Here is a 20,221-nt window from a genome sequence, read left to right on the forward strand (position 1 = left end):
CCCTCTGACCCCTTGTGCTCTCCATGCCAACAAATCCCTACCTTCCTGGCCTTTTATAGTCCCTGTGCTATCTGTGCCTCATGTCAATACATTCCTGCCCCAACCTACCACCCATTTTCCATTAATTCTCAATGCCAACTCACCTGTATTCATCATTAATATGCCCAATGTACATTTTAAGATTAAATAAGTTCTTGTGTTTATTGATTAATTCACTACTTTTTAAAATAAGACACATTTAGACATTGCATTAGGGTTAGACTTTAGGCAATTCTAAAAACAAGCATTGGGTTTCATAGTCACACTTCAAGGAGTTTATAAATAATTAGGAGCTTTCGATCAAATGCATGGGAGCACTTTCACCTGCAAGATCCCCTTCCAACAGCACACTATTCTGACCTTGAACTAAATTGCCATTCTTTCACTGTTCCTGTGTGAAAATCCTAGAATTCACTTCCTGATGCTATTGTGGTTGTATGTACACCCCAAGATTGCAGTGGTTCAAGACCTCGGTTTGCTACTATGTCCTCTCAGTCAATTAAGGATGGGCAATAAATGCAACTCCCATATTCAGTGAACAAAACTTTAAACTGCACCAAAGCAGTTAATGTAGCCATTTGTGGTTATGCTGTCTGTAAATCTTCCCCACACCCACGTGCATTGAAATAGATACTACACTTCAAAAATATTTCATTACCTGCAACATGCTGTGGAAAAAATTGACAAGGTAGAAGGCCTTCTATAAAACATTCTTTTCATTTATTTTGAATTTTTTGTAAAGTCTTAATTCTGCCATTTAATGTGTTGTTGCTAGATACCTGAGTCCACTTCTGGTATCAATGGGCAGCCCAATTTGTCTTTTATTGGCTGATCTTGAATAGAGTTACTATTCTACTAAGTTGAGAAACAGCTACGTAACTCTTGTATTTAGATCAGGAAAATGTTTTTAAATGCTTTTAAGAAAATAGTTTATACCTGAACTATAAAAAAACTTATAAAAGTTGTCTGGAAAGGAAGCCACCTGAACTTTGCAGCAGTTATGACTTAATGGATTCACATAAAGAAAATATTGAACACAGTATGAGAGAAGAGGTATGGATTGTCACATAAGACAGTTGTTTTGTGTTCACAGATTAGTACGCAGATTATCGCTTCCAATTTGAAAATGAGACTTATCTATATATGAACTGTTATTTCTCTGAAAGCTTGATTTGTACAGTATAGCACAACAATAACAGAATAAATTTGTCTTGTCGACATTTGGTTGAAAAGAGAAAAATAAAAATTCTGTGGTACACCAGATTTAAAGCAAAAATAAGAGCAACACTGGCAATAAAATGACTTTCTGAACTTGTGTGCTATCTTAAGGAACAAGTTAGAATGACTCATTGTTCAGCTTTATATTTGTCATTCTGTATTCTACTTTATTGCATACTGAGTTGACTATTGCAACTGAGAAAGTACATTAGATAGACTCTTTGCTAACTATACTGAGCTCTGTTACGAAATGATGGTTATGTTTCATTCTCATGATCTTTTAATGGCAGTCTTATCCAAAAAATTCTTTGTATTCTTATGAAATAAGAATACAAAGAATCCTATTTGTCTCAACTTTCTTGCTCATTGTATAAGAATACAATGAGCAGGGAAGTTGAGACAAGTAGGATTGTCCATAAACTTCTGTACACCACCTTTTAAAGAAATCCTTTTATGATTGAAAAATCAGTGTCAACTTGTTTGCCATTGCTTTTGGTTATTTTGCCTGAATGAGTTTGTCAATGGGATTGTGTGAGCTAGTTAATGTATTTGTATGGAAAGCAATGTGTCATTTATAATCAGGCCTACATAACCTTAGCTATATCCTAGGTGAAACTAGTGGAATCTTCAAGTGAGCCTGACTTTCAACCAGTCTTGACTCTGATTTTGGCATTATGACAGCAAATGTATAGCTGAGAGAAGTGCTTTGGACTCCTGTCAGAATTCTTCTCTTTTGTCCAGGATGGGTGAAACCCATGTGGAAATTGTTACACTTCAAATTCCCTTTTCTGCCCTCAAAGGTCCTGATTTTAGGCCCAAAATTGGCCAGAATTTCTTGGATGTGATAATTTTGTCTGACTTTGAGCTATACTATTGGCATAAAAATGTAATTGCATTACTTATACATGACGACATCAGATAGGATGTGGCATGAATTTTGACCATTTCTTTTCTTTGCAGAATGATGTGTTATGCAATCTAACATTAAGAATTTTTACTTTGCAGAAATAATTGCGTATAGAAATGCTGTCAAGAGCTGCAAAATTAAACTTCCTGCTGGGTTATAGTGCAGGAAATGAGCAAACATAAGAGGTTATGAATCAACGACAATGTCAATGATTAAAGTGTTGTGTGAGGGTGTGTGTGTTAGTGGTGGCTGATCTGAAATTCCATACTTCATATAAACTATAGGGTTCTGAAACAGTGATTTTTAAACTGCCAGGCTGTGAACAAATCCTAATTTTGTTTTTTCCTTGTACAGCTGGCCTTGTTGGCAAGCACTTCCTCTCATCTCTTTTAAAGGAAATGAGTAGATTGCTGGAGGATATCCTGTGCAACCATAGTTACTACGCCATTAAACTTAACCCCAAAGAATACCTTTTTATATAACTCAAACTCCTGTTAAGATTTTGTTCATTATTGTTTCCTAGGAATGACTAGTGTCCTTCATGTTTTTGTTATCGATGTCAATTAGAATATTTAAAGAATGCATTTCTCTTATTGACATAGAGTCATAGAGATGTACAGCATGGAAACACACCATTTGGTCCAACACATCCATGCCTACCAGATATCCTAAATTCATCAAGTCCCATTTGCCAGCATTTGGCCCATTTCCCTCTAAACCTATGTATTATGAATTAAATTTTTTTGGGAGATGATCAGTTTTGCAGTGGACACAATGAAATTGGAAAAAAAAACATATTGTACTAGTTTCCTTAATGGTGCAGTGACTTCATCTGGAGATTTGCTAAACCAAGCAGACATGGGTGGTTAATAAAAGCAAAATACTGCAAATGCTAGAAATCTGAAATGAAAGCAGAAGGTCCTGGTGAACTCAGCAGGTTTGGTAGCATTTTGGAGAAAGAAACAGATAATGTTTCAAGTCCAATATGACTACTTAAGAACTGAAGAGGACTGGAAAATAGGTTTTATATTGTTGACACTGTGGGAGGATGAACAGATGGTGAGGGTGCCCACAGCATAAGGCAAAAGGGCGTGCTAATGATAGTGAAAGCACTCTATAGATGCAGATTGGTTATTTGGATGTGAATAGTAGAAAATAGACCTGCGCTAAGAGCAAATGTCTCCCCAATGTAGAGGAGGCCACATCGGGTGCAGCAGATGCAATAGATGATGTGTGTGGCGGTACAGGTGAACTTGTGGCGGATATGGAAAGATCCCTTGGGGCTCCCTTCGTGACTCCCTCGTCAGGTCCACACCCCCCACCAACCCAACCTCCACACCCGGCACCTTCCCCTGCAACCGAGGAAATGTAAAACTTGCGCCCACACCTCCTCCCTCACTTCCCTCGAAGGCCCCAAGGGATCCTTCCATATCTGCCACAAGTTCACCTGTACCTCCACACACATCATCTATTGCATCCGCTGCACCCGATGTGGCCTCCTCTACATTGGGGAGACGGGCCGCTTACTTGCGGAATGCTTCAGAGAACACCTCAGGGACGCCCGGCCCAACCAACCCAACCACCCCGTGGCTCAACACTTTAACTCTCCCTCCCACTCCACCGAGGACATGCAGGTCCTTGGACTCCTCCACCGGCAGAACATAACAACACGACGGCTGGAGGAGGAGCGCCTCATCTTCCGCCTGGGAACCCTCCAACCACAAGGGATGAACTCAGATTTCTCCAGTTTCCTCATTTCCCCTCCCCCCACCTTGTCTCAGTCGGTTCTCTCAACTCAGCACTGCCCTCCTAACCTGCAATCTTCTTCCTAACCTCTCCGTCCCCACCCCACTCCGGCCTATCACCCTCACCTTGACCTCCTTCCACCTATCACATCTCCATCGCCCCTCCCCCAAGTCCCTCCTCCCGACCTTTTATCTTAGCCTGCTTGGCACACTCTCCTCATTCCTGATGAAGGGCTTATGCCCAAAACGTCGAATTTCCTATTCCTTGGATGCTGCCTAACCTGCTGTGCTTTAACCAGCAACACATTTTCAACTGATGCAGTAACTTATCTGCTTTTGAAAATTATTCATTGATTTCTGCTTTATGTCAATATAATTCCTCTTGCATTCAAGTAACTGCTTTCATTCATATCTATGCACGTGTGAAAATGATGGTAGCCTGGATGAAGACCCTAAAGGACATCCATGGAATCATGTTGCAGCGTGGAGTCTCTCCTTTTAGGGAGAAGTGAATGTGAAATCATTGGCCTGAATGAAATCCGCTTTTATTTTGCAAAAGTGCTTTTGCGACAAGAGAATACTTCGTGACTGGAAATGTTTGGATATGCTTGATAAGGTACCAGGGCAGAATTAAATGCATCCCAAGGATAATGAAAAATTTGGAAATTGCAGAGGTGCTGACAATTATCTTTTCAGTTTTCCATGGATTTGGGGATCAGGCCAGAGGATTATTGAACTGCAACCATTACATCCTTGTTCAAAAAAGATTGTAAAGAAAAGCCCAGCAATTATAGACCAGTCAGTTAAGCCTCAGTGCTGGGGAAACCTCTAGAAACAGTTATTCTAAATGGAACACATTGAAGCATGTGGATTGATTCAGAAGAGTCTGCATATAGTTGTTAAGGAAAAATTTTACCTTTTTATAAGTTGCTGGAGGTTTTGAAGGGACAACAGAAGGGGTTAATGAGGGGAACGGCTGTTGATATGGTGTGAGTATTTGAAAAAGGCATTGTTAGTGCCACATGGGAGGCTTGAGAAAAGTTAGAGATCATGGAATTAAAACAGATAGTAGCAATGTTGGTACAAAATTGTCTAAGGCATTAGGGAACTGTAATAGTTAATGGGTTGTTTTCAGGCTAGAAGGGTATTTGTAGTGGTATTCCTTGGTGCCGGTGTTAGGACCCTTGCTTTTCTTCAATATATAGATATTATATAGAACTTGGTGCACAGGGAATAATTTCAAAGTTTGTGGATTAATTAAAACTTGAGAGAATTATAAACTTTGACGAGAGCAATGTAGAACATCAAAAGGGCGTATTCTCGCATTAGTGGAGCGATGGTTAGTTGATAGATAAAGTTCAGACAAGAGAAATGTGAAATGATGTATTTTGGTGCAGGAGCAGGGAGTTTATTCTAAGTCATTTAAGGTGATGGGTTATTTTAAGAAAAAGTGCTGGAGAAATTCAGTAGGTCTGCCAGAATCTGTGGAGATAGAAAGAGTTAATGTTTCATATCCTGTTCAGGATAGCTAGAGTGAGGTGTTAATACAATACTCTAAGCTTCATAACAGGATTAGAGAGCACAAGAGTGAGGAGATTATAATGAACTTGCATAAGACACTGGTTAGATCTTAGTTGGAGTGTTGTGTACAGTTCTGGATACCAGATTTGGAGGATGATTGGGAGATTCCAGTGTTGGACTGGGGGGTACAAAGTTTAAAAATCTCACAACACCAGGCTATAGTCCAACAGGTTTATTTGGAAGCACTAGCTTTCGGAGCTCCACAATCACCTGATGAAGGAGCTGCGCTCCGAAAGCTATTCCTTCTAAATAAACCTGTTGGACTATAACCTGGTGTTGTGTGATTTTTTTTTTAAACATTTTGTAGGAAAAATGCAAATGCATTGAAGAGTGTACAGCAGAATTGAGATTTCTGGACATTGAGCCCTCCTTGAATTCATGATGATGAACTCCATGTTGGTGATGTCTTTGAATGTCAAGGGGTGTTGTCATGCTCGCTCTGAATATGGCACTTGTTCAATTTGGCATGAGTGTTGATAGTTCTAGAGCACAAATCTTCTGTGCATAGCCATGATGTTTGGGATCATTGGATAGAGCAATACATTCAGCTGCTGCTTGACATAATCTCAAGCTAAAGACTGGCCTTTGTTAATGTGGGGGAATTAGCAGCTTTTTCCTTTACTCACTTGTGAGGTTTAGGTGTCGCTGACTGGGCCACCATTTATTGCCTATCTCTAGTTGCCCTTGAGAAGATGCTGGAGAGCTGCCTTTTTTGAACTGCTGCAGTGTATGTGTTGTAGGTAGACCCGTAATGATGTTAAGGGGAAATTCCAGGATTTTGACCTGATGACACTGAAGGAATGGCATTATATTTCCAAGTCAGGATAGAGTGTAGCTTGGAGGGGAACTTGCAGGTGATGGTGTTTCCATATATTTGCTGTCCTTTTAGATGAAAGTCATGGACGGTTTGGACTGAAGGGTCTGTTTCCATGTTGTACATCTCTACGACTGTATGGTTGTGGGTTTGGAAGGTGCTGTCCAAGGATCTTTGGTGAATATCTGCAATGCATTTTGTAATTCGTACGCACAACTGCTACTGAGCATTGGTGGTGGAGGGAGTGAATGTCTGTGGGCGTGGTGCTCATCAAGCACTCTGCTCTATCCTGAATTATGTCAAGTTTCTTGAGTGTTGTTGGAACTGCAAGTAGGGAGTATTCCATCACAATCCTGACTTATGCTGTGTAGCTGGTGCATTGGCTGTGGGGAGTGTGGAGGTTAGTTAATCAACACAGCATTCTGAGCCTTTGACCTGCTCTTGTAGCTACTGTGTTTATATGACAAGTCCAGTTGAGCTTCTGGTCAATAATAACCCCTCAGGATATTGATAGTGGGGATTCAGTGATGGAGACATCATTGAATGTCATGGGATGGTGGTTAGATTGTGTCTCTTATTGGAGATATTCATTGCCTGGCATTTGTGTGGTGCGAATATTACTTGTAAGCCCCAGTCTGGGTACTTTCTGGATCCTATCGCATTTTAACATGGACTGTTTCAGTATGTGAGGAGTTGTGAAACCTGCTGATCATTGTTCAACCATCAACAAGCATTTCAATTCTGACCACGTGATGATGTGAAGATTATTGATAAAGCAACTGGAGATGGTTGGGCCTAGAACACCACCCTGAGGAGCTCATGCAGAGATGTCCTGGAGTGGAGTTGACTGATCTTCAGCAATCTTAACCATCTTCCAATATGTCAATTATAATTCCAATCAGTGGAGGGTTTGACTTTGATTTGTATTGATTCTAATTTTGCTAAGGTTGCTTGATGACACATCAGCTGCAAATGTGTTGCTGGTCAAAGCACAGCAGGTTAGGCAGCATCTCAGGAATAGAGAATTCGACGTTTCGAGCATAAGCCCTTCATCAGGAATAAGAGAGAGAGAGCCAAGCAGGCTGAGATAAAAGGTAGGGAGGAGGGACTAGGGGGAGGGGCGATGGAGGTGGGATAGGTGGAAGGAGGTCAAGGTGAGGGTGATAGGCCGGAGTGGGGTGGGGGCGGAGAGGTCAGGAAGAGGATTGCAGGTTAGGAGGGCGGTGCTGAGTTGAGGGAACCGACTGAGACAAGGTGGGGGGAGGGGAAATGAGGAAACTGGAGAAATCTGAATTCATACCTTGTGGTTGGAGGGTTCCCAGGCGGAAGATGAGGCGCTCCTCCTCCAGCCGTCGTGTAGTTGTGTTCTGCCGGTGGAGGAGTCCAAGGACCTGCATGTCCTTGGTGGAGTGGGAGGGGGAGTTAAAGTGTTGAGCCACGGGGTGATTGGGTTGGTTGGTTCGGGCGGCCCAGAGGTGTTCTCTGAAGCGTTCCGCAAGTAAGCGGCCTGTCTCACCAATATAGAGGAGGCCACATCGGGTGCAGCGGATGCAATAGATGATGTGTGTGGAGGTACAGGTGAACTTGTGGCGGATATGGAAGGATCCCTTGGGGCCTTGGAGGGAAGTGAGTGTGGCGGTGTGGGCGCAAGTTTTACATTTCCTGCGGTTGCAGGGGAAGGTGCCGGGGGTGGAGGTTGGGTTGGTGGGGGGTGTGGATCTGACAAGGGAGTCACGAAGGGAGTGGTCCTTGCGGAACGCTGATAGGGGAGGGGAGGGAAATATATCCTTGGTGGTGGGGTCCGTTTGGAGGTGGCGGAAATGGCGGCGGATAATACGTTGTATGCGCAGGTTGGTGGGGTGGTAGGTGAGAACCAGTGGGGTTCTGTCTTGGTGGCGGTTGGAGGAGCGGGGCTCAAGGGCGGAGGAGCGGGAAGTGGAGGAGATGCGGTGGAGGGCATCGTCGATCACGTCTGGGGGGAATCTGCGGTCCTTGAAGAAGGAGGCCATCTGGGTTGTGCGGTGTTGGAATTGGTCCTCCTGGGAGCAGATGCGGCGGAGACGAAGGAATTGGGAATATGGGATGGCGTTTTTACAGGGGGCAGGGTGGGAGGAGGTGTCATTTGACATCAGGTCAAATGTGGCCTTGAGCTCAAGGACAGTCACTCTCACCTCAACCAATATTTGAACCAAGACTGTAATGAGGTCAGGAGCTAAGTGGCCCTGGCAGAAACCAAACTGAGCACATTATTGCTGATCAAGTGCTTGATAGCATTGTTGACAACACCTTCCTTCACCTTACTGATGATCAAGAGTAGACTAATGGGGTGATGATTAGCCTTCCTGCTGAAGGTGTTCACAAACGCTTCAATCTTCTCTTTTGTCATTGACATGTTGGGCTCTGTCATCATTGAGGTTGGAGTGTCCATGGAACTCCCTCCTTCTATTCATTGTTTGGCCACCAGCATTGACAACTGGGAATGGCAAATTTGCAGACCTTTGATCTGCTTGTTTGGTTTTGGGCATGACTCACACTGTTTATTATGCTGCTTGAAATGTTGAATATGCATGTAGACTAGCAATGTAGCTTAGCTTAAGTTGACACTTTAACTTTAGGCAGTAGTGATGCTATCTTGATATGCACTTCTGCATTTCTTTTCTTTGGACTAATGTTGAATTCCAGGCTCAATGATAACAGCACAGTGAGAAGGCTGGACCATGAAGTTATAAACTGTTGGGGCATGTACAATTAAAGTCATAGAGACGCACAGCATGGAAACAGAGCCTTCGGTCCAACTCATTCATGCCGACCAGAAATCCTACATTAATTTAGTCCAATTTGCCAGCACTAGCCCATATCCCTCTAACCCCTTCCTATTCATATACCCATCCAGATGCCTTTCAAATTTTGTAATTGTATCAGCCTCCACCATTTCCTCTGGCAGCTCATCCCATACACTCACCTCTCTCTCCGACAAAGCTGCACCTTGGGTTTCTTTTAAATCTTTCCCCTCACACCCTAAACCTGTGCCGTCTATTTCTGGACTCCCCCACCCAAGGAAAAAAACCTTGTCTATTTATCTTATCCACGCCCCTTATGATTTTATAAACGACTAAGGTCAAACACCTACCTCTGATGCTCTATTGAAAACAGCCCCAGCCTATTCAGTCTTTCCTTATAGCTCAAACCCTTCAAACCTGGCAATATCCGTTGAAAGGGTTCAGAAAATATTTAAAAGTTTCACAACATCCTTCGTATAGGAGGGAAATCAGAATTGCACACAATATTCCAAACCAACCAACGCCCTATACAGCCGCAACATGACCTCCCAACTCCTATACTCCATGCTCTGACCAATAAATGAAAGCACACCAAATGCTGCCTTCACTATCCTATTTACCTGGTACTCCACTTTCAAGGAGCTATGGACCTGTACACCACAAGGTCTTTTTGTTCAGCAACACTTCCCAGGACCTTACCATTAAGAGTATAAATCCTGCCCTGACTTGCTTTTAAAATGCAGCACCTCACATTTTATCTAAATTAAACTCCGTCTGTCACTCCTCGGCCCCAAGGTGTATCTCATCAAGATCCTGTTGTACTCTGAGGTAACCTCCTTTGTTGTCCATTACACCCCCAATTTTGGCTTATCTGCAAATGTACTAACTATACCTCCTATGTTCACATCCAAATCATTAAGTAACAAAAAGCAGTGGACGCAGCACAAATCCTTGGGGCACGCCACTGGTCACAGTCCTCCAATCTGAAAAGCAACGTTCCACCAACCTCTGTCTTCTACCTTCAAGCCAGTTCTGTATCCAAATTGCTAGTTCTCCCTACATTCCATGTGATCTAACTTGGTTAATTATTCGATCATGAGGAACCTTGTCAAATGCCTTACCGAAGCCTGTATAGGTAACGTCCATCACTTAGCCCTCATCGATTCTCTTTATTGATACTTCAAAAAATACAATCAAGTTTGTGAGACATCATTTCCCATGCACAAAGCCATGTTGACTATTCCTAATCAGTTCTTCCCTTTCCAAATATATGTAAATCCTGTCCCTTAAGATTCCCTCCAACAACTTGTCCACCACAGATGTCAGGCTCACTGGTCTAGTTCCCTGGCTTTTTCTAACCACATTTCTTAAATAGTGGCACATGTTAGCCAACCTCCAGTCTTCTGGGACCTCACCTGTGACTATCGATTGATACAAATATCTTAGCAAGGGGCCCAATGCCCCGTTTTGAACTGCTAGATTTATTCTGAATCTGTCTTATTTAGCACAGCTGTTAATGCTAGTAAAGACCAGGATAGTCCAGTTGTTTTTCCCATAAGTACTATTGTGGACTGACACTTCTTTGCTAGGTAGGTTATCCAGGATGTGGTTTAAGTAGTATTTTTTCCTTACTATTATCTTGATGTTTTTGTCACCACCTACAGGCCCAGCTGAGCAGCTTGGTCACTAATAGTGCGACCAAGCTCCTCTTGATGATGGACATTAAAGTTTTCTCTGTCAATGACCTTGCTGCTCTTAATGTTTATTTCAAGTAGTGTTTAACACCTAGGAGCACTAATTCATCAGCTGGGGAAGAATGCTATGTGGTAATCATCAAAACAATTCCATGCCCATGGTTTGCATGAAACATCATGAATTTTGGAGACAGCCAGAGCCATTACCTCATAACTGTCCCCACCTTTTGAATCTGTTCTGATGATGGGGCATAATACAAAATGTTGATTCAGAAGTCTGAGACATTTATAGAGCACTGGAAAGTTTGCTACCACTTTGTTTCTTCCACTGGTGAAGGTTGATGGTGCACTCCATTTTATGCAGCAATGCTTTTTCTATTCTAAGCCATTTTGAGAAAAGAGTTTTTTGGAGAGGTATTTTCTCTTGTGGCATTTATATTCTTGTCAGTTGTTCCTTCTGTCTTTACTTCAGCTCATTATAGATATTTCTTCTTGTGGCTCCGCACAAAAGTATAGCGACCCTTCTTTAGAACACAAGACCCTTCTGAAGAAGGGTCACTGGACTCAAAACATTTCCTGTATTTCTCTCTCCACAGAATTGCTAGACCCAAGTTTTTCCAGCAATTTCAGATTTTTGTTTGAGCTTCAACATCTGCGGTTCTTTGTTTTATGCTATGAAAGGTGACTGCTTCTTTGAAACAAATACTTTCTTCCTTGTGGTATCCTAGATTTATAGACCAGGCAATTCTTTCTTCATTACTTTATTTTGTCTTTGATCAGTGGACATTGATCTACCTTCTGTGGAGTTGCATGCAGCCCATCTCCATTTTGTACAAACTAATCTTTGTTTTCATAGTATATCTGAGTCATAGTATAAAAGAGCATGATTTTAACTCGTTGATGAAGTAAAATGTCTTTGTTTGCCCTATGGATGTTTTCCATGGTCAACTAGATGTTTTTGCATCCTCAAACATGGTAGTGAAGCTGCTTGCTTGGCATTACCTCTCACTGATAATTGTTTTTTGAAAGGCAAACAATTGAAGTGTTGCTTTTGGGCTTCTATTGACTCCCCATCTGATGACAGTCAAATCTGTTATATTAATTTGTTCGCCATAATGTTTTGCTGCTTGAGAAAACTAATCTAAATTGTTCAGTGTTCTCAACTTAGTTATACTACATATTGAAAATGAATAGGAGCAGGCCAGTCAGATTCTCAAGCCTGCACTGGCTTTTAATAAAATCATGGCTGATCTGCTTGTAATGTCAAATCTACTCCTCCTGATTACCTTTCACTCCATTGCCTACTAAGAATATATCCTCAGCCTTAAAAATATTCAAGGACACTGCTTACACCTTTTTAGGAAGAGAGATCGCAAGACTTGAGATCCTCCAAGAGGAAAAATTATTGCTTAATATTTGCTTTAAATGGGTGATGCCTTATTTTTAAACAGTGACCTCTCATTCTAGATTTTTCCCATATGAAGAAACCTTGCTTTCATACCATCTGCCTTGGTAAGACCTGTGAGGATCTTTGTTTCAAGTCAAGTGACATCAAGGAACCTTAGCAAAACTGGAATCAATGGATATCGGGTCAAACTCTCCACTGATTGTTGGTAGTCCATTATCTCACTCCTACAGAGATGTTCTGCAATTATCTCCAGGATAGTGTCCTGTGCCCAACCATCTTCAGCTGCTTCATCAATGATCTCTCCTCTGTGATAAGGTTAGAAGTAGGGATATAGGCTGATGATTTTGTAATGTTCAGCACCATTCATTGTTCCTCAGGTACTGAAGCAATCCATGTTCAAATATAAAAAGATCTGGACAATATTCAGGCTTGGGTTGACAAGTTGCAAGTATTATCTGTGCCACACAAATGCCAGGTTATCACCATCACCAATAGGAGACAATCTAACTACCCTTCCTTGACTTTCAATGGTGTTACCATCACTGAATTCCCCACTATCAACATCCTGGGGAATTACCATTGACCAGAAACTCAACTGGACCTATCATATAAATACTCTTATTCCCCACAGCATTCCTAGCCTCTGTCCTGCTCCTGTAGCCACTCTCCTCCTGACTCCCCAAAGCCTATCCATCATCTACAAGGCACAAGTCTGATTGATTGATTATGATGAAATACTCCCCACTTGCCTGGATGAGTGCAGTTCCAACAATACCCAAGAAGCTTGACATTATCCAGAACAAAGCAGCCTGCTTGATTGGCAAAGCATTCACTCTCTCCAACACTGATGCTGAGTAGCACCAGTGTGTACTATCTACAAGTTGCATTGCAGAAATTCATCAAAGATCCTCAGTAGTACTGCAAACCTATGACCACTTTCATCTGGAAGGGCAAGGGCAGCAGATACATTGGAACACCATCAACTCCAAATTCCCCTCCAACCTACTCATTATCCTGACTTGGAAATATATCACTGTTCTCTCACTATCGCTGGTCAAAATCCTGGAACTCCTCACCCTCCCCACCCTGTCACATCACAGTAGGTGGACTGCATCAGTTCAAGAAGGCAGCTCACCACCACCTTCTCAAGAACAAGAAGAGACTGGCTATAAATGCTGGCCAGCCAGCGATGCCCACATCCCACAAATGAATAATGTTGGCTTTTTAATATTCTAAATTGCAGTCGATGCAATTGTAGCCTTTCCTCCATAGGAAGTCTAGCCCATTTGGAATATTAGTCAAGTAAACCTTTTCTGAAATGCTTCCAATGCATTTCTATCCTTCCAATAAAGTAATTGATGCTTTGCAGTACACCGGTGCACCGTATAACTGAAGCATAACTTCCCTGCTTTATATTCAATTCTTCTCACAATAGACAATAACATTGTTTGTTTTCTTTTGTTTTATTTGAACAAATACAGGAAGTTCAAAATTGCTCTTCAGTGTTGATTCACCAACTATGGTCCAGGCTGCCCTGGTTTGCCTCCCTTCTGTTTTGAAATAAATGTAGTTGGCAAGATCACATACTTGGGCTCAACAATGCTGACAAGGAGGGGTTTCTTGGGTTCACTTTTACTACTTGGGGCCCATGGCAGCATAATCTTAACTTTTAATTCACAACACACTTTGTCTTAGCAATACATGGCATACAGCTATATCAACATAGTAGTTCATTGGGTCACCACTGTGGATTATCAGACCAGCAACAAATTGAATGGACTTGACCCTCTTGTCTCGGGCTTTTCTGGAAACTACCACCTTCAGCCTCTATCCTTACTTTCCATAATGAGGCAAAGAACACAGTGGCAGGCTTTACAAACTGCTAGGCCTATTAAAGTGTAGGGATTCTGCCTGAGCAATAGCACAAGGCCCTTTAGCTGCAATCTTTTCAGCATATAGCCTCTGGAAACCAAATCACTTCTGAACAGCACAGTCAGTTCACAGATTTAGTAACCTTTCTTACCCAGTATATTTTACCTAAGGGAAGCTGGCATAATCTGTTGCTGTTCATGCACTAAAAAGTTGTCTCTGAGTCTGAAATGCTGTTGCTGCTTCGGGTGGTCGAGCTAGCCTTCAGTTCAACATTGCTGATGTGTAGTACGATCTTGATTGCTCTTTTTTGTTCTTGTTGAATTTGTATGAGCTCCTTTTGGCCCGTTGCCCGTTGGTTTTACTTTGCCATATAAAATATGTTTTTATACCATCTTGGGTCATCTCATTCAATCTTTTTTTCTTTTTGGCTTCCACCAAGGGTCTAAGAAGACCTGTGAAGTCTTCTACCAGTTACCCCTTGACTGGTTGCTTGGCAGTGGTTTCTTCCTATATCAGTTGGAACTTTCTGAATTCCTCCTACCAAGAGTATTTTGAGACACGCAGTGGGCTCAAATGAAAAGTCTTCATTGTGAATTATGTATACAATGTTGACGGTCTTACATTATTTGAGTTGCCTTGTTACTTGTAGTATATCTTTGATCTTGGGAGTTATTCCACCCAGACTATGTAATTTCATTTCTTTGGCCTGTAACTTATATATCTTCAACTATTGCATTTGATCTGGTAGAACAGTGACACTCAACCCTTGATAAAGATTATAATTTACGAGATGTCCATTGACATTAACAAATTTTGTCAAACGCAACTCAGTCGCATCACCAATTCTCCCTAGAATGCCTTGATTAGCTTTTCTAATGGTCATTGCTCTAATATCTTGAATTCCTTGTATGTGTAACTGCCATTGTTACTGAGAAGCAGAAATGATGTAGTACATCTGCATGTTTTTAAAAAACAATCTATAGCAGATAGCCTTTTTTTTAGTTAAAGCTGGGCACTGCTTGTGTTTTTCAGATTCTCTTGTTCCACAGTGCTGACAGTTTCTTTTTATACCTGCTGTTTGGTCTACCTTTTTTTTTTGGCATGTCATTTCTGACTCTGTGGAGTGTTTATAGTTTATAAGCTTGTATTTATCCTCTCAGAATATATCTGACAGTCTTCCTGATGTTTGCTTCCAGGACAATTTGAAGAGCTTTGTCCAAAATTAAATCATCTTGGATATATAAATCTCACAAGGCTCATCAATAATTCTGTCTGTAGTGAATCTTGATTTCAAAGCTTCAGAGATACAATTTTCCACCAACGTGTAGAGATCATTAATTAAATTATCTACAGATTCCTATGAATGCTAAACATCTCTGTTTAAATCTTACCTTTTCAAGAATTTTCCTTTTACTCTGATTAAAGTAATTATCAGGAGCTTGAAAAATTTTTTCAAAGGTATTTCTGCCTAAATTTATATTTTGGTGATTTATAACATAAGCCACTGAAGGTTCACTTCAATTCAGCAGTGTATTTACTTGCTCAGTTTGAGATTAATTTAATTTCAAAGCAATTCTGTACCTTTTTAAAAGCTGTTTTTTCTAAGATATCCAATCCTGTTCTGTTTGACTGATATGACACTAAACCTTTAAGGTATGATTTCTTCTTCAATTTTCCTAATATGGTGATTATTCTTCCTTTTAAATCTGTAGTATTTCAACGCTATTTGTAATCTACTGGAATTTCAGATTTAATTTTAATATATCAATAATATTTTAATCCTCCTGTAAGATATGAATAATACTGAATGGTAGCTATGTTGTCTTTGAGTCCTTTTTTTAAATAAGTTCCTAAATTTTATTAAAGCAATGCTGTATAATTCCCTTTTTATAAGACCTTTACTAGCTGTTCGTAGAAGTTTTAATTTTCCCTGCAATGGAATTAAAATACCTCATCACTTGTGGTTTCTGTTAAATGCAAGAGAATAAGTTTATTTGTGTTATGTATTTTATTATAATATTTTTGAACTGAGAGTTTTTTTACCTTTAGACAAGAGCGATGCCATACCTTTTTTGAAGTTCAAATTTAACTTGCTTTTCATCCTTTCCTTTTTCCTAGGTGCTTTTACCTGCAGCCAGTCTATTGCAGCTAATGGATGTAAGAACTGCTTGTTGTGATTTTCTGCAATCCCAGTTGCATCCAACCAACTGTCTAGGAATTCGAGCATTTGCAGATGTTCATACGTGTACAGAGCTGCTGGATGAGGCCAATGCATATGCAGGTGGGCACTGTTCATTTGGGTTTTATTAAAACCTCCAAAACCAAGCACAGAACAATGTAAACGTTTTCTCAATCCTGCATTTTGAAAATCTAACTGCCTTTTTGAACTTGTTTTGTTCAAAATACTGTGGATGCTCGAAACTTGAAATACAAACACAGCATACTGGAAATGTATAGGCTGGGTAGCATCTACGGAGAGAGAAACAAAGACACCTTTTCAGGTTGATGATTTTTCATCAAAATTTGGAAACATTAAAGATGTTATTTTTTCAAAAGGGGAAGGGTTGGAAAAGAACAAAAAGAAATGAAACAAAACCAGAAAATTGTTCAAGAAACTTGGCAGGCGTGGCAGCATCTGTGGAGAGAAAGCAATGTTAGTGATTCTGGTCCAGTGACCCTTCAGAATGTTCTTAACTTTTCAATTTTTTTTGTCATCCAGGGAGCTCAGGTTGCTATACTTTTTACCCATTGTGGAAATGTTCTTTGACTATGCCCAAGCACTGTCCTCTTTTTTTTTGAAAGGCAGCTAATCATTCAGTTATACTTTGTTTGCCTGTCCCTGATTCTGATGTATCTGAGGCAGATCGGTTTTCACTCCATTAAAATTTGCTATTCCCCAATTACTTATTCTTACTCTGGTTGCTTCTTGCCCTGGTCTATAACCAACCTACGAGACACAAATGGAGACACTACAATCTTCCTGTTTTGTTCAAAACCCAATCGCTAGATTGCTTTGTCCTTTTACACACTGCTGTCTTCAACCATTACAACCATAAGCTAACTTTGCATACCAGAAGATTTTAAATGGAGCGTTTAGTGCAGCACTCTAACGTCCAGTAGACAGTACTAGTGCAGCAGTGGAAAATGAAACCATGTCCATCAGGGCACCTCATTGTGATTGGGTCCGCTGGTGGAGATGGTCACCAACTTTGTCTTGATATTGACTGTAGACTTTCTTACAGGCTTCCCTGTACTCCAAATATTTTGTTGAATGGATCTATCAGCATTGTCTGTATTCTGCCACGTCATAGAGCCCTCCACTGAGTATTTTGCAGCAGAATTTAGTGTGATTTAGCTGTCTGATGAACACGTTGCTGTGTTATCCTTGCTCCTGCCATGGTGGCAGGCCTCATTTGCTTGTTATCTTACCATGTATAGACCCAGCCTCTATGCTCACTTCTAAATTATGCTCAGAGACATCATCTGAGCTGGTGGCAGTAAGTTTGAAATTAAAGGACAGTACTGTGTCTTCATCATCACTGCTGCCTTGCTGTACTTTTTGCTACCTGAGCAGGTTTCACTTTGAACTGGCAAAAACATAAGGGCAAGGTAATGGTACAGAAAGAGTGATGGAAGGCAAATGCTGCATGTTTATACTAATTTGTAAATCAGAAGAACATAGGGGTATGAAACTGCTATTATCTTCAGTGGACACAATCCAGTGCTCACAGCTGCGGCAATGACCATCTCCATGATAATCAGTGCCTCCATGGATTTCCTTGCATGCAGATGCATCTGTTCCCCTCTGGTTATCTCCTTCTTCTTCTTCTGGTAGTGTATCACCTTGTTGTGATAGAGAAAGAGAGAGTCATGTAATTTGTGTTGGTGATATTGCTTTCATGGTTGAATAGCTCCAGTTTATGCAAGCTGTAAGATGTCAATGAGAGTCGCAAGAGTGATAACGTGAGAGGGTGTGATGAACCATATGAACATTGTGTTTGAGTGATTAACTAATATTGTTGGTAAATGATGGAATTGTGGTCAAGTAGGACCTTGTGGACTACAATAGACAATTTAGCCTCTTGAACCTGTCATTTAATGAAAATTATGGTTGATCTGTAGCCTAGCTCAGAAAGCGTATGGTGTCCTATTTTCCAAAATATGTTTCATTTGCAAAACTCTACAAGCTCCGATTTATAGTTGACAATTCATCAAGTATGAATTGCTATTTTACAGATCAGAGTTAGTGAGTTTTGAGAAGATTTGTAGCTCAGGTTCAAGTTTTGGATGTAGTTTTGCTCACTGAGCTGGAAGGTTCATTTCCAGATATTTCATTACCCTACTAGGTAACATCTTCAGTGGGCCTCAGGCAAAGCAATGCTAAAAATTCCTGCTTTCTATTTACACATTTGGATTTCTTTGGATTGGTGACGTCATTTCCTATGGTGATGTTATTTCCTGTGGTGAAGTCACTTCCTGTTCCTTTTCTCAGGGGATAGTAGATGAGGTCTGACTCGATGTGTTTGTTGATAGAGTTCCGGTTGGTATGCCATGCCTCTAGGAATTCTCGTGCATGTCTTTGTTTGGCTTGTCCTAGGATGGATGTGTTGTCCCAGTCAAAGTGGTGTCCTTCCTCATCCGTTTGTGTGGATACTAGTGAGAGAGGGTCGTGTCTTTTTGTGGCTAGTTGGCCTACTAAAGGTGTTACCTAGTAGGGTAACGAAACATCTGGAAATGAACCTTCCAGCTCAGCGCGCAAACCTACATCCAATAGATCAGAGTTCCAAACTACAACCATTCTTAGTGTAGAAATGTTTCCAAATTCCATTCTTGAAACCATAGTCTTCCTAACCAGAAAGATTTTTTTTTCTCCATGCTACATGTCTGTCTCCTTGATTTTGATCACCTCTCTTAGCCTTCTAAATTCAGGGAAATGCAACCCTACTTTATGCAACCTTGCCTTTTAATTTAATCTCCTATGTCCAGGTGTCATTTTGATAAACCTACATTGCAGTCCTCTGAGGTGAATATGCCTTCCTAAATTGTGGTGATCAGAATCATTCACACTGCTCTGGGTCTAGCCTATCTAGGCCTTGCACACAAACATCTGCCACCTTGCATTCTCATCTTATTGATACAAAATTAACATTTTTGACTTTATTCTGTACTGTTCAATATATTTTGATGAAGTTATGTGCCTGGACACCAAGTCTCTTTTGGATCTCCACTGTTTCTAATTTTTGATAATTTAGAAAATAGTCCTTTTTCTAATAGCCCAAAATGCATAACAAAATCCATTTGCTGCAATTTTGCCAAAAGTCTAGTGGTCATGGCAATGTATGAGTAACTTTATTCCTGCCCTCAAACTGGGTCCAAACTGGGGACACCATTTCACCCACCAGGGTAGATGATGAAATATGAATTTAATAAAATCTGGAACAGAAAGCTTGCCAAATGCCAACCACGTAACCATGATAGATTTGTAAAATCTTATGTGGTTCATTAATGGCCTGCAGTGAAGGATCTTTGCTGATCTTATCTGGTCTGGCCTGTATGTGACTCCAAATCCACGCTCTGTGATTGATTCTCAACTGTCTTTTGAAATGACCTAACAAGCCACTTAATTGTATAAAACTGCATCAAAGCCTTTAAAGAAAGGAACTAAAACTGGATGATTACTCAGCATTGGTTATTTATTCCTGATGAAGGGCTTATGCTCGAAACGTCGAATTCTCTATTCCTGAGATGCTGCCTAACCTGCTGTGCTTTGACCAGCAACACATTTGCAGCTGTGATCTCCAGCATCTGCAGACCTCATTTTTTACTTTAGGCATTGGAACCAACTATGGCAAACCCAGCCCTACTGACCCTGAATAGTTGTCCTTACTAACGTCTGTGAGTTTGTGCCAAATTTTGGGAATAGAGGATGTGGTGGTTTCCACAGATTTATCAAGCAGCAGTCTGACATAGTTTTACAGTCATACTTTACAGATATGTCCCAGACAGTGCCATCACCACTCCTAGGTCTTTTCTGTTTTGCTAACATGATAGACCTATCTGAGCTGACAGCAGGCAAATGCAGTTGAGATGGTATTGCCTTCAGAATGTGATGACACTGCTCCTTTAACAAGTTTATTCTGTCCTTGGCTCTTTTTTCTCAGTG

The 20,221-nt window shown here is 40.9% G+C and overlaps 1 protein-coding gene and 1 pseudogene across 5 annotated transcripts in view; one reads left to right on the forward strand and one right to left on the reverse strand.

Moving 5' to 3' along the window:
* LOC132823413 (kelch-like protein 3) overlaps positions 1-20,221 on the forward strand; it is a 124,592-nt gene that overhangs the window by 36,029 nt on the left and 68,342 nt on the right. For all 5 annotated transcript variants that reach the window (XM_060837223.1, XM_060837225.1, XM_060837226.1 and 2 more), the window contains one exon: positions 16,177-16,339. In XM_060837223.1, coding sequence (XP_060693206.1) covers positions 16,177-16,339 — 163 coding nt within the window. The remainder of the gene's footprint in view (positions 1-16,176; positions 16,340-20,221) is intronic.
* LOC132823519 (small ribosomal subunit protein uS3B-like) lies at positions 13,704-14,216 on the reverse strand (annotated as a pseudogene).

The sequence above is a fragment of the Hemiscyllium ocellatum genome, chromosome 16 (genome assembly GCF_020745735.1).
Source record: "Hemiscyllium ocellatum isolate sHemOce1 chromosome 16, sHemOce1.pat.X.cur, whole genome shotgun sequence".
Classification (NCBI taxonomy): Eukaryota; Metazoa; Chordata; class Chondrichthyes; order Orectolobiformes; family Hemiscylliidae; genus Hemiscyllium; species Hemiscyllium ocellatum.